This window comes from Fragaria vesca, linkage group LG3, assembly GCF_000184155.1.
Source record: "Fragaria vesca subsp. vesca linkage group LG3, FraVesHawaii_1.0, whole genome shotgun sequence".
Classification (NCBI taxonomy): Eukaryota; Viridiplantae; Streptophyta; class Magnoliopsida; order Rosales; family Rosaceae; genus Fragaria; species Fragaria vesca.
In genome coordinates, this window is record NC_020493.1 from 13,057,171 (window position 1) to 13,070,388 (window position 13,218).

The 13,218-nt window shown below is 39.1% G+C and overlaps 1 protein-coding gene and 1 pseudogene across 2 annotated transcripts; one reads left to right on the forward strand and one right to left on the reverse strand.

Annotated features, from left to right (window-relative positions):
* The first annotated feature begins 4,070 nt into the window (after window positions 1-4,070).
* LOC101306803 lies at window positions 4,071-7,765 on the forward strand (annotated as a pseudogene). Its single transcript, XR_184378.1, has 3 exons — window positions 4,071-4,828; window positions 5,029-5,830; window positions 7,744-7,765. The product of XR_184378.1 is annotated as a benzyl alcohol O-benzoyltransferase-like (transcript).
* On the reverse strand, window positions 7,547-8,900 carry LOC101306798. Its single transcript, XM_004294246.1, has 2 exons — window positions 8,758-8,900; window positions 7,547-7,993 (listed from the first exon to the last, which is right to left on the reverse strand). Exons 1-2 carry the CDS (start codon window positions 8,861-8,863, stop codon window positions 7,842-7,844), a joined length of 258 nt encoding a protein of 85 aa, XP_004294294.1. The 5' UTR covers window positions 8,864-8,900; the 3' UTR covers window positions 7,547-7,841.
* Window positions 8,901-13,218: the final 4,318 nt, after the last annotated feature.

Consider the following 13,218-nt stretch of genomic DNA (forward strand, 5'->3'; position numbering starts at 1 on the left):
ACCATTGTCTTGAAGCTTGTTTGAGGCCATAAAGATTTGTGTAGCTTGCATACCCGATTCCTCCCCCTTTCCTCCAAAACCAGGAGGAAGCTGCATATAAACATCCTCAGACAGATCACCATTCAAGAAGGCATTACTTACATCAAGTTGGTGAAGATGCCAACCACGCAAAGATGACAAACTGAGTAGGACACGGACTGTGGTGAGCTTAGCAACCGGAGCAAAAGTTTCTCGATAATCAATTCCTTCCACCTGACTATATCCTTTGGCAACAAGACGGGCTTTATATTGTTCTATACTGCCATCCGGGTTGTACTTGATCTTGTACACCCATTTACATCCAATAGGACGTTTGTGAGTAGGTGGTGATACAAGGCTCCAGGTTTTGTTTGCTTGCAGCGCATCAATTTCATGTCTCATGGCCTCACGCCATTTTGGATCTTTAACAGCCTGAGAATAAGACGTAGGCTCTTTGTCCAAGGTTAGAGCAACAGCAAATGCTCGATGGTTATCAGATAATCGATCATAAGATAAGACATGGGATATAGAGTGTGCCGTACCTGGGACCGTGGTCGGTGAAGATGGTGGAACGGTACGTGAGGGGAGAGCTGCCTCGATGTGAAAGTCTTGCAGTAGGCTTGATATTCTTGTTGGCCTTGTAGAGCGACGCAGATTATGTTGATTGGGAAGAGCATGAGGACTAGACACGGGATTTGTGGTTGTGGCAGATTGTGTGTTTGGAATAGGATATGAGGGCAGGGTTGGAGAAGAAATTGAGGAATCAAGATTTGACGCAGCGGAATGAGGAAGAGTTGTATTTGGAGATGACTTTGTGTTAGGAGATGAGGTTGAGTCACGTGACTGAGATGTAGAGGAATTATCAATAACTAGAGTAGGATTGTTATTGATAGGAGCACTAATAGACAGAGGAGAAAGACATGTGTGAACAGGATTTTGTGTTTCCCGTGTAGGATTTGGAAGTGAATATGAAACTGTGTCCTGTGCACTATAATTACGCATTGTCCCCCCAAAATTGAAAGAATTAATGTCAGGCTGTAAATTACTTGGAGGAGAATCAGGAAGTGATGGAGATGAGATTTTGTAATGGAAATCAGTTTCATGAAATATCACATCACGTGAAAACAAGATTTTCTTCCCTTTGAAATCATAGACTCTATAGCCCTTTTTGCCTTGAGGATAACCCAAGAAAATACACTCAATCAATCTAGGATCAAACTTACTTGGCTTGGATGGGTGAGTAGATACGAAACATCGACAACCAAAAACTCGGAGGTGATCATAGCATGGTTCTTTGGAATGGAGTTTTTCGAAAGGTGTTTTACCCTTCAAAAGTGGAGTCGGTGTACGATTAATGAGGTAGCTTGCAGTCAAAATAGCTTCACCCCAAAAACGTTTTGGAAGATTGGCTTGGAAAAGAAGAGCACGAGCCACATTTAAGAGGTGACGATGCTTTCTTTCGGCAACACCATTTTGTTGGGGATTATTGACACATGTTGTCTGATGTTCAATGCCTTTGGACGCATAAAACTCAGGCATGTTAAATTCTGGACCATTGTCACTTCTGACGACTTTGACACGTTTTTCAAATTGATTTTCGACGAAATTGACAAAACTGACAAGAATTGAACGAGTTTCAGATTTACATTTCATGAGAAAAACCCAAGTACCTCGTGAATGATCATCAACGATGGTTAAGAAATATTTTGCACCGGTGAGTGAAGAAACATGGTAACCACCCCAAATGTCAACATGGATTAATTCAAAACAGTCTTTGCTGAAAGAAGCACTTAAAGGAAATGGTTGTCTGGTTTGCTTTGCCAAAGGACAAATCAAACAATTATTTGGTGCACAACTGTTTGTGGAATTAGAAAAAGAAAACAACGATGATACTCTTTGTGAAGGATGCCCCAATCTTTGATGCCAGAGGTTTGATTTCTGAACATGAGCCACACTGCACGCCCTTTCTGGTGGATATCGAGGCAGTACACTCCCTCCCTCTCATGGCCCATCCCAATCATCTTCCCCAATCGTAGGTCCTGCATAATACACAATTGTCTCAGAAATATGGTCACATAAAATGAATCACGAGCTAGTTTGCTGACTGATATCAGGTTCAGATAAAATGAAGGCACACATAATACGTTCTCAAGTTTCAATTGAGATGAGAATATAACAGTCCCAATGTGCGTGACCTCGAGCAGATGATCCAGATGGTAACCTCACAGTATAATGCATGACAAGTTGTTTGGAGGTTAAGAAATTTTGCATCACAAACAATATGATCACTGGCACCACTGTCTATAAGCCATGTTGGTGTGTGACAACAAGTATTGGCTAGGGAAGCGGCCTTACCAGAAAGTTCTTCATAGTTGGTAATTTTACCGGCTTGAGGTTGGTTTTCTTTGAGAAGTTCCCTCAACTGTGCACACTCAGCCTGAGAAAATGGGAATGACTCAGTTGTGTGGCCGTGATTTTCATACAATGCCGAGATGTGGTTCACTCGGCTTGAGCCTTCACCGGACTGCATCCTCTTCTTCTGCCTGCATTCGTCAACTGTATGACCTTTAAAATTGCAAAAGGTGCAGCGCAAGTGAGCACGACATGTATCAGCAGTATGGCCTCTATAGTTGCAAGTGCTACAACGCAGGTGAGCCTTGCAATTCTCAGTTGAGTGGTTGGAGCGATCGCATTTGGCACAGCGTGGTTTCATGTCGCTGCCACCAGAACTGCGTTGCTGCTTGCGTGCGCTGCCTGCAAAAGGTTCATGCAGAGGCTCATTGTTGTTCCCTTTCATGTCTGCCTGCTGCACGCAAAACGCAGCAGAGTCCGAGGCCGGCATAATTGCTTTGCTGGCCGAGACTGCTGCTTGTTTCTCGTGCCTTAGTGCCATCGAATAAACTTTGTTTAGGTTTGGCAAGGGATCCATGCCAATGATATTGCTCCGAACAGTAGCAAATTCTTCTGTTAAGCCCATCAAGAACTTCATGATCTTTTGAGTTTCAACATACGATTGGATCTTCTCTCCTGCTTCACATACACACGCAGGAATGTTGCAAAGGGATTCCTTCTCGTCCCAGAGACTTTTAAGTTGGGTAAAGAAGGTTGTAACAGATGAAGATCCCTGTGTACAATCGTGAATAGAATTTTCAATATTGAAAAGTTGAACAGTATTGGTTTGTCCAAACCTCTCATGTAGCTCAAGCCAAACAGTTCTTGCATCCTTGCAGTGAGAGAAACTTTTGGCAATTGGTGGTGACATTGATCCTAGCAACCATGTCTTGACGAGAATATTGCAACGGTTCCATTGCAGTTGTGCATCCGGATTCTTCACGGGTTTGGTTAGAGTTCCATTCACGAACCCTATTTTGTTCTTGATCTGAAGTGCCATGTCCATGCTCTCAATCCAAGAGCTGAAGTTGTCCTCCACTAGTTGTTGAGGAACGAGAATCATTCCTGGTTGATCAGAATGATGGATGTATAGGGCGTGGTTTGAATTCTCCCATGCTGGGGTTTTTGATGCTGGTTCGGGGTTTTGATCATCTCCTGCCATTGTTGACGGCAAGGTAGAGTTAGGGTTTTGTGTTTGGAAATTGGCTCAGAAACGTAGAGGCTCTGATACCATAATAAAACTGAGATATTGTGGTGAATGTATTGTTGTATTGATTCACGTCAAGTACAATGTTATATACAGAAGACTTGCTAACTTCTAGGACTAGATAAGGAAAACCAACTAATGCTAGCCTAATTTACATGATTACAGAGAGATATCGATACAAGTCCCTAACTATTTGGAACAGTTTCCTTTGATGCTTCAATAGAAAGTGTGTCCCTTTACTTATAGTCTATATCTTAAAGACAAAGTTGTTTGATTAGTCTATAACGAATACTATTTTTTATTTTTTTAGAAAAAATAAAGACATACAACAGAAAGAGGAAGACATAAAAACCCAGATATTTGGAAATTTGGTTGCAGTGAGTTATGACCTAAACCAGGAACATATATATATAAGGGGTTGTCTTCTTCCCCTCTGTACACACAGCAACACATTGTACAATTACAGTACCAGATATCAATATCAATATTAGATAACAGTATATTGCATGTCTTCTTCTTCTTCTTCTTCTTTTTTGGGTGGAAGCTCGATCGTCTTCTTCTTCTTCTAGCTAGCTTTCTTCAGCTTTTTTTCTTTGTTATTCTTCAACTTCTACCCTAATATACTCTTTGATACATAAAAGTCCAGCACTTTTCAAACAATAGCAACTCAGTAGTCTTTACCCTCAAGTATATAGCCTTTAGTAGTGAATAAAAATTACTGCATCGTCACTCCACAAGAGCTTGTTTTACCATCTAGATGGCCTCATTGCGCTCTCTCGCATTCCAGGTGAATCGCTTCGAGCCGCGACTTATAATGCCGGCAAAGCCAACACCGCTCGAAATGAAGCTGTTGTCGAATATCGACGACCAGCAATGCCTCAGGTTTCATGTCCCATTCATCATGTCTTACAAGAACAATCATTCAATACTGTCGAAACCAAACGACCCGGTTGAGGTGATTAGGGATGCGCTAAGCAAGGCACTGCAGTTTTACTACCCTTTGGCTGGTAGGCTCAGGGAGGGGCCTAACAAAAAGCTTATGGTGGACTGCACTGGAGAAGGCGTCTTGTTCGTCGAGGCAAACGCCGAAGTCACACTCGACGAACTCGGGGATGCAATCCGATCCTACCGCCTTGTCCATTCTTAGAGGAGTTCATGTTTAACGTTCCAGGTTCTGATGCTATTCTTGGTTCTCCTTTGTGCTTGATACAGGTGAAGTGAAAAACTTAATTATACTCCTTGTTATTAATTTTTCAACTCGCGCGGCATTCATAATCATGAATTCATGATCATATATTAATTTAGACAAACGTTAACATATAACTAGTTGAATCTAAGTCTGATGTACGCATGAAACATTAGTCGATCTAATGGGAGTTTTCGTCTTTGCAATATGTTGACAGTTGATGTAGGTAACCCGTCTGTCATGCGGAGGTTTTATATTTGCATTGCGCTTAAACCACACAATATGCGACGCACTTGGCTTGGTACAATTCTTGAACGCGGTAGGGGAGATTGCCCAAGGCAAAGATGCACCATCTACTTCACCAGTGTGGGAACGAGAGCCCTTGAGCGCCCGAGATCCCCCACGAATGTCATGCACACATAAAGAATTTGATGATATTATTGATCACTCGTTTCTGAACTATTGTGCAACGGTCCAACAATCTTACTGTTTTGGTCCCAAGGAGATCAAGGCCCTTAGGGAGCTTCTTCCACCACACCTTTCTACTTGTTCATCGGCATTCGAGTTAATAACAGCTTGCGTGTGGAAGTGCAGGACTATTTCACTCGATATGGATCCAGAACAGATTGTCCGCCTTTCATGCATAGTTACTGCACTTGGTAAACACAACAATGTATGTCTTCCTCTGGGATACCATGGCAACACATTTACAAGTTGGTGAAGAAGTCCAAAGAGAAAATGAGCGAAGAGTATTTTAGGTCTGCGATAGATTTTGTGGAGATAAGAGGACGACCTCCACTTGCAAAGGAAGGCATGAGTGACTTCATAGTTTCGGATAACACAAGAACAGGTTTGGGAGAGATCGATTTTGGGTTGGGAAAGCCAGTGTATGCTGGAGTTGCCAAGTCCATCGATCTGATCAGCTTCTATGTCAGGAGCACAAACAAAGAAGGGAGATATGAAATCTTGGTGCCAATATGCTTGCCATTATTGTCCATGGAAATGTTCCAGCAAGAGCTCAAGAAGATGATTGGTTCTGACAAAGTGGAGACGCCGTCACATATAAAATAGAATTGAAATTTGTTTAGTCTTTCTGGTTTAAAGTTTACATATATGTTTAGTTCTTCTGGTTTCATTTTAATCTGAATAGTCCTTAAAGTCACGATTTTCCTTCCAGATAATCCTTCCGTCAATTTTCTCTATTAAAATGCTGACGTGACCGTTAAAAACATTAAAAAATTTAATAGCCACGTCAACAATCTAATTGAGAAAATTGACAGAATGACTATCTAGAAGGAAAATCGTGACTTTAAAGATCATTCAGATTAAAATGAAACCAGAAGGATTGAACAGATGTCGACTTCAAACCACATAGACTATACAGTATTTAACCCTATAAAATATGATGGCTTAAGGTTATATGCATGATATGTGCTCATGTGGTTAAAGAATGTTTGTGGACTTGTGTATGGGTTTTCCGTTCTTCTTCGATCGGGACTTGATTTGAATTGTTTGATTTTTGTTAACTTGTAATAAAAATGTCTAATGTCTATGTCTATTGTTGTTTTTTTTTTTTTTTAAATTCATAGGGTGTCAATGCAGTAATGTAAATGAAAATACATCGTAACATGACTTACCAGGAGCTCCTGGCTACGTCATAAAGGAGTCATGAACGCAAAAACTAATAACAAACCTAGCTTCGATATAAATTTATGAACTTTAGCCCATAAGACCATAAACCACAACACTGCCAAGGTAATTAAGCGCCGGACACAACCAAATCCCTAAGGATTCAAGCATGTTGCTATAAGACTTAGCACAGATCCAGACCCAAAAGCCCTCAAATTGAGACTCTAGCTAGCTAACTAGTATGCTGAACCTTGAGAGCCATTTTGATAAGGACCTTTATTATAAAGACTAGTTGAGAGCTATTCGGTTTATGATTTAAAAAACCTATTTTTCGATCACATTTTGACATCTCATCTATTCAGTTTTTAGGTCTATATTAGTAGATCACTTATATAAATTTTCAGCCAAATTGGTGATCGTTAAGGTAACGAACTATATCAAATTAATAGACAAACCAAACATGTACCGTTCAAGTTCATAATTGGTACATCACACTAATTATGAATGCCTTAATGATTTTCATTATGGTTGAATTGAACTTACAAAAAACGCCATACTAGGTGTTGGAAGCACCGTATCATCTCATGGGAAAGGTAAAGTGATATGGAGAATGGGAAGGGTCGACAAACAGAAAGCTCCCCCGAAAGCTAGAGAGGAAAAATTAAAAAAAATTGCAGAAATGATCTACTTATAAATACCTATAAACTGAACGATTAAGATGTGGATATAAGATTGAACTCATGGGAAAAGCAAAGTGATATGGAGAATGGGAAGGGTCGACAAACCAAAAGCTCCCCCGAAAGCTAGAGAGGAAAAATAGAAAAAATTTGCAGAAATGATCTACTCATAAATACTTATAAACTGAACGGCTAAGATGTGGGATAAAAGATCGAAAAGTAAGATCGAAAAGTAAGATAAACGTAAGATAAACCGAAAAGTCTTCAACTATAGTTCTCATTATAGAGATCCTCATTAGAAGGGCTCTCGATGAACCTTAGTTACCATCATCTCCAAAATTCTTAGGTTTTGTGTTGCCGCACCACACACCTCCCCTCACGGCCGGTTGGGCCTGGTCCGATCAGTTTAACATAATGATGAACGCGTTAAGCATTATGAACATAATTAACTATGCTCTATTGCAAATCGATCAAGACCGATTAAGTCCGATCGAGGCCTAGCTCCTCTACCATAATTATTAAGCAAGTGGTTATTACTTCATATCCAAGTATATATTACACAATAAGTAACCACACGTTTTCTCCAAAAAAATAAAATAAATAAATAACCACACGTACAGATCAATACAATGCAAAACGCAAGAACCCAAAAATTAAGCATGAGATTATACCAATAACTTAACACAAGACCCTAGAATTAAGCAAAAACTTATTAAGCATGCCGTTTATTGAGCTAGCCCTTCCGGCCACCGACTTTGCCGGGCTTGGCCTTGGCCTTGGAGACAGACGGCGGATCATGCCCGCGGTTCGCAGTCGGGTCATCGTAGTCGTTTAGGCTCGCCATCAAAGACCTCCTCTCCATCGTCATCACCATCTCATCATTATCTATAATTCAACCAATCAAACACACAATTAACAAAACAGTCTACATGAATTATATATTAACAGCTAGGTCTAATCACTCTAATGTGAGGAAAAGGACAACAAGTCATTGTTGGTCCGTGGAATTTGTATATATACCAACAAACAAGAAGGTATCAAGCCTGTGACTCTTTTCGTCTCCTAGCTTATGAACTGTGTTTATATAATTATATTATTAATATATAGTTACAGACAGAGATGTATGGATGCAAGTGCTTCAGTATGAACTGGTATGAATCCAACTGGTGTTTCACGAACTTCAAAATTTGCACATCCATGGATTTCAAATTAAGGCAGACAATGGAATCGATACCTGACGTGTTACAGCTCGATCACTTGCAGAGTTAAATACCTCCTAATTAGTGATAATATATATTAACTCTGCAATTTCAAGCTTGTATTAGTTTATAGATTTTACACAGATCTCCCTAATCTCAGCTTAAAAAATGATCTGCTAGCTAGCTTAAAGTGTTCATCGACAAATGAATCTGATCCCCTCACATATTCACGAGGAAGAAGTAATTAGCTAGCTTCATGAACCCAGTTTAATGGAAGTCTGATTCGGAAGAGCAAATCAATCAGAAGTTCAGAACCGCCCCTCTAAACCAGGCCAGAAACTAATGAAAAAACGATCTAATTAGGGCATGCATGAACCAAGTAATGGAAGAAGATGCTAGTAAAGGTGGAGAACAACCTAATAGATTATAGATATATAGAATTATAGATACCTGAAACTGAAACTGGAAATGGATGAATGGTGCTCCTGGAAGCAGAAGAGACTATAGCAAAAGCCAGCAAGAGAGACAAGCACAGCCGAATACCACCAAATCCCATTTTCCTTCCCTTTGTTTTCCCACTCTATCTAGCTCTCTTCCTACAATGAGAACTGAGAAACATATATATAAGGCCTCTACTATGATAGAGAATTGATAATACTCTAATTATATGGTAGGTTTAAAATTAGGAGTTGACAATTGCAGTTACGTCCAAACTAGCTAGTGTGAACAAATGTTCATGGTTCTCACGTTCGTCGACATGAACGACAAGACCCTCCTCTCCTCTCTTTCCGTAGAGCTCTGGTGATAATCGAGTTGGGCGATAAAGTGCTCTATGCTTCATAGTAAAGTGATGGACCTAACGAATTTCGACCTTGTTAGTGTTGGCTGCTTGAGAGAGTCCTCCTTGTAATTGTTGTTTAGTCTTTTATCGTGTAAAAAAAATGATATATATACATAAACTATACCAGAATGAAAAGACAAAGGCACTGGTGCTTGGATGGTAATGAGAGTTCATGGTCGATCATCCCCCTCCCAATTCTTTTTATTAGTTTCACCATTGACTTGACATGCTTTGGATTTTAGAAAGTAGATTAATACCATGAGACATGTACGCTTTCGGTTTGACTTTAGGCAACTTGTATAAAAATATAATGAAAGCTAGCTCTACGAGATTTAGATTCATGTACACGTACGGATGTACAAGCTGTGTAGCAATCTTTTTGTCCACTACTAAAATGTATGTAAGGAATGAGAATTAGGTCATTCGGGTATTCTTCTATCCAAATTTAATACATAAATGTATTTTCAATGGTCATTCAATTCCAAACGATATCAAGAACTGTAGCCAAAGTTTTCCAAGGCTCATGGGTCATTAGATTCCTTAAATGGTATTTCTATTTCGAATCAAAGGCAGTAGAAACTCAATTGGGACAATTTAAAACCTTGTTAGAGCCTCTACATGAACTAAAAGACGAAGAGTCATAGAATCAATCTATGTTTAGTGTAGCGAAGAATGATGCTTTAAATCTAGTCTCCAATAACACTAATCATAATAACATGTCATGTTTCTTGAACTGTACCTATATGATATATAAAACTATTCTTCGAATTATAGAGCCACATACATGATATACATGAGATAAATTAATAATAAATTACTAAACTAATGAAAGGCCTTCTACTATATATTGCTTGTAATTCATACGAGTGTTCCGCCATTATTTTTTTTTTTTTTGAAAAGGGGCTAAACGGCCGCCCTCATGTCTTAACCATTAATGAAACCATAGAATACAAGAGGCGGGTGGTACGGCTAAAATAGCCTCACAATTTAACCCTGCAAAAGATTGTCGATTGTAGTATAAAGAAGCAAGGATCGTTCATTGCCAGAGATTGAGGGTATTTAATTTCACACACAAAAACAATGTCACAAAAGTGTCTACTGTTCCTGACGAACAGCAGACTAAAATATAATTAACTACCTAATCTACACTACTTAGAAAATTATGAAAATTTATAAAACTAAACTAGACACACAGAAGAACACGCACACAAAATTTGAGGGGATTTGGAGTTTGTTTACTATACTAAATAAATCACGAAATACAGAAGACAGAAGAATAAGAAAACAGTTTTGATTTGTAGTTTGAGAAATATGATAGAGAAGAGGTTAGGGATTTAGGAAATTCACCACTGAATATGCTTTACAACAAAGTCCACACAACCAAGATTCTAATTACCAAGTTATGAAAAGGTTCAATCAAGAATAAACTGTGAACACATTACGTAAATTCTTATTACTTCCCTTAATTACTTATGCAAGATGAACGCACCATTACTAAGCCTTTAGAATAACCAATCAAGGTATAGACGCTATCCTATCAACAAGTTATTCTAAGCATTAAGATCAATGGAAGTGATTGAACAAGTATGCAAAACTAGTGTGGAACGCCTACCTAGCATGCAAGTCTCTCTATTTGGTTTCACCTATTGTCCTATAGGTTTTACTACCTTAAATTAAGCCGTATTAACCGTTTAGAAGATTAAACAACCTAATTCTAGCCCCACTCACAAGTTCATAATGTTCTATGTATGCATCCATGAACATAAACAAGCAAGAGTTCTCTATAAATCAAAACCAAACAGACAATCCAACTAAGTAATTACGAAATCAAGGTTGTGAAACAAAGTTTATTGCATAATTCGGGGCTTCAAACCTCCACCCCTAACTAAGATAAACTAGCCACACATCGTTGTAGAAATCACACAGAGAAAATAAATTCGAAAGTTAAAGATTACAAAGGGAAGAAGAAAACTGTGAAATGAAGGAATGATGATGATCTTGACGACTTCCCCTTGATGGATTCTTGTGCGATGCAGCAACGTGAAGGCTCTCTTGCAGTATGACGGCCTCCCCTCGTTTTGGTATTAGGGTTCTGTCTTAAGTAGTCTCCAAGTCTTCAAAGCTTCCTTTTCAGACCATGTTTCCTTCTTTGACTAGAATCAATGTTTGGGCCAGCTTTTGAATGTCTTCCACATATAATCTGGACTTGGCTTTTGGGAAAATTATATTAATGATATCACTCTTCAAAATCGTGCAAAAACCCCCAAGAAAGCTTCTCAGAATCCAGCCCAAACACTGCCTTGAACTTGACTGCTGCACAGCTTTCCCGGAACTGCTGATTTTCTGTCCAACTTTGGAGCTTCATAACTCCCAGATGACATCACCGATTTGGATGATTCTTGAGTCCAAATTGATCTACAAATGCTCCTCTACAAATCTGGGTAGTCATCTTGGTGAAACCTTTCTCGGAACCGCATGGAAATAAGCCTTGAAAACCGGAGAAAATAAGCAGAAACCATTTTTTCAGCTTTTTGTGTTTGCAGCTTCTGTTTTGGTGAAGTGGTTCCATCGCCTTTCCTTGATATTTTTGACCATGTGAGTGATCAAACTCCATCCTTGACATCTCTACTTCATATTGGAAGCCTTGCTTGCATCACTTGAGCACATATTTGCATTATCTTGCTCCACGAAGTACCTAAGAAGATAACAAAGTTAAAACGATCTTTTTAAAAGAAAATAGCCAAGTTAAATGCAAAAGTTAAACTATAAAATTGTCGTATTTTATGCTCCTATCAGCGGGACATAAAGCCTAAACCCCATTTAGCAACCCTCATTTTACAATTTTTTTTTCTTGAAAAGTTTGTCTATCACTATTTGCATTGAAGACCCTTCACTATTATGTATGTAGCCCGATGTATGTATTAGCCATTTTGATGTCATGCACCATCGTCGTCGTCACCGGTAACTTTGCCGGTTTTGCCATTATAAGTGGGGGGATGAGGAGGAGGATCATGTCGAGGATTAGCACTTGGCCCAGGATAGTCGTCTAGTACGATAGACAGTATGTCAGATTCGTTATTATGCGGAGGAGGATGAGAAGGGGGATCATGTCGATGACTAGCACTTGAGGCAGGATAGTCATCTAATACCATGGACATGACGGAATCGCCATTATCGTTGTCACCGTCGACTTTTCCGAATTCGCCATTATGGTGAGGGGGATCATGCCGATGACTAGCACCTGGGGCAGGATAGTCGTCTAGTACCATGGACATGTCTTCCGTGCTCTGGATCACTACCATCTCATGATCTACATTAACGTAACCACACAAAGACATAAAACGAAAAATAGATAATGCCTAACAACATTGATCATTGTTTGTGTGTGTGTATATTACCTGGAAATGTAATCAACTTCCTGGCAGAAGAGCTTGAGACAAAGACAAGCAAGAGAAACAAGGACAGTCGACTTCCTCCAAATCCCATCATCATTTTCATTCTTTTACCTGGGTTGGAACTTGGAAACCAACATCTTAACTTATACCAAGCGAAAAAATTTGGTCAAACTATTCCCATAATCCCAGTATATATTGTTCCTTAATCCTAGTGACGATAAAAGTCAAGATTAAGAAAATAATAGTCAAATAAATCTTGAATTTTACCAAAATGGAAAAATAGAGACCGGAAAAGAAACAAAAAAAGAGATCTGACCGGAAATTGACTCCCTCATAAAATCTGAATTCAATTACTTTGTTAACAGGGGGTATTCCAATTCCATTCCCACTGTCAAAACCACAATTACATAAATTATCCTCTAATAAATTTTAGGAAAAATTCTCATTAGCCTTAAATTTACACATTTTTTCCCACTAACAAAAAGAGTTTTTAAAATTCCCATCAGCCCAATAAACTTTTAGAGACTATTCCCACTAACAAATTTTTTGACTTTTTATATTTTTTTTCGTGACCAAATTACCCATGCTTAATATCTTTTCTGTCTCTTTCTCCACTTTGTTTCAGATCTTCTTTCTCTTTCCACCACGGATCAGTCAGATTCTCTCTCTCTCTCT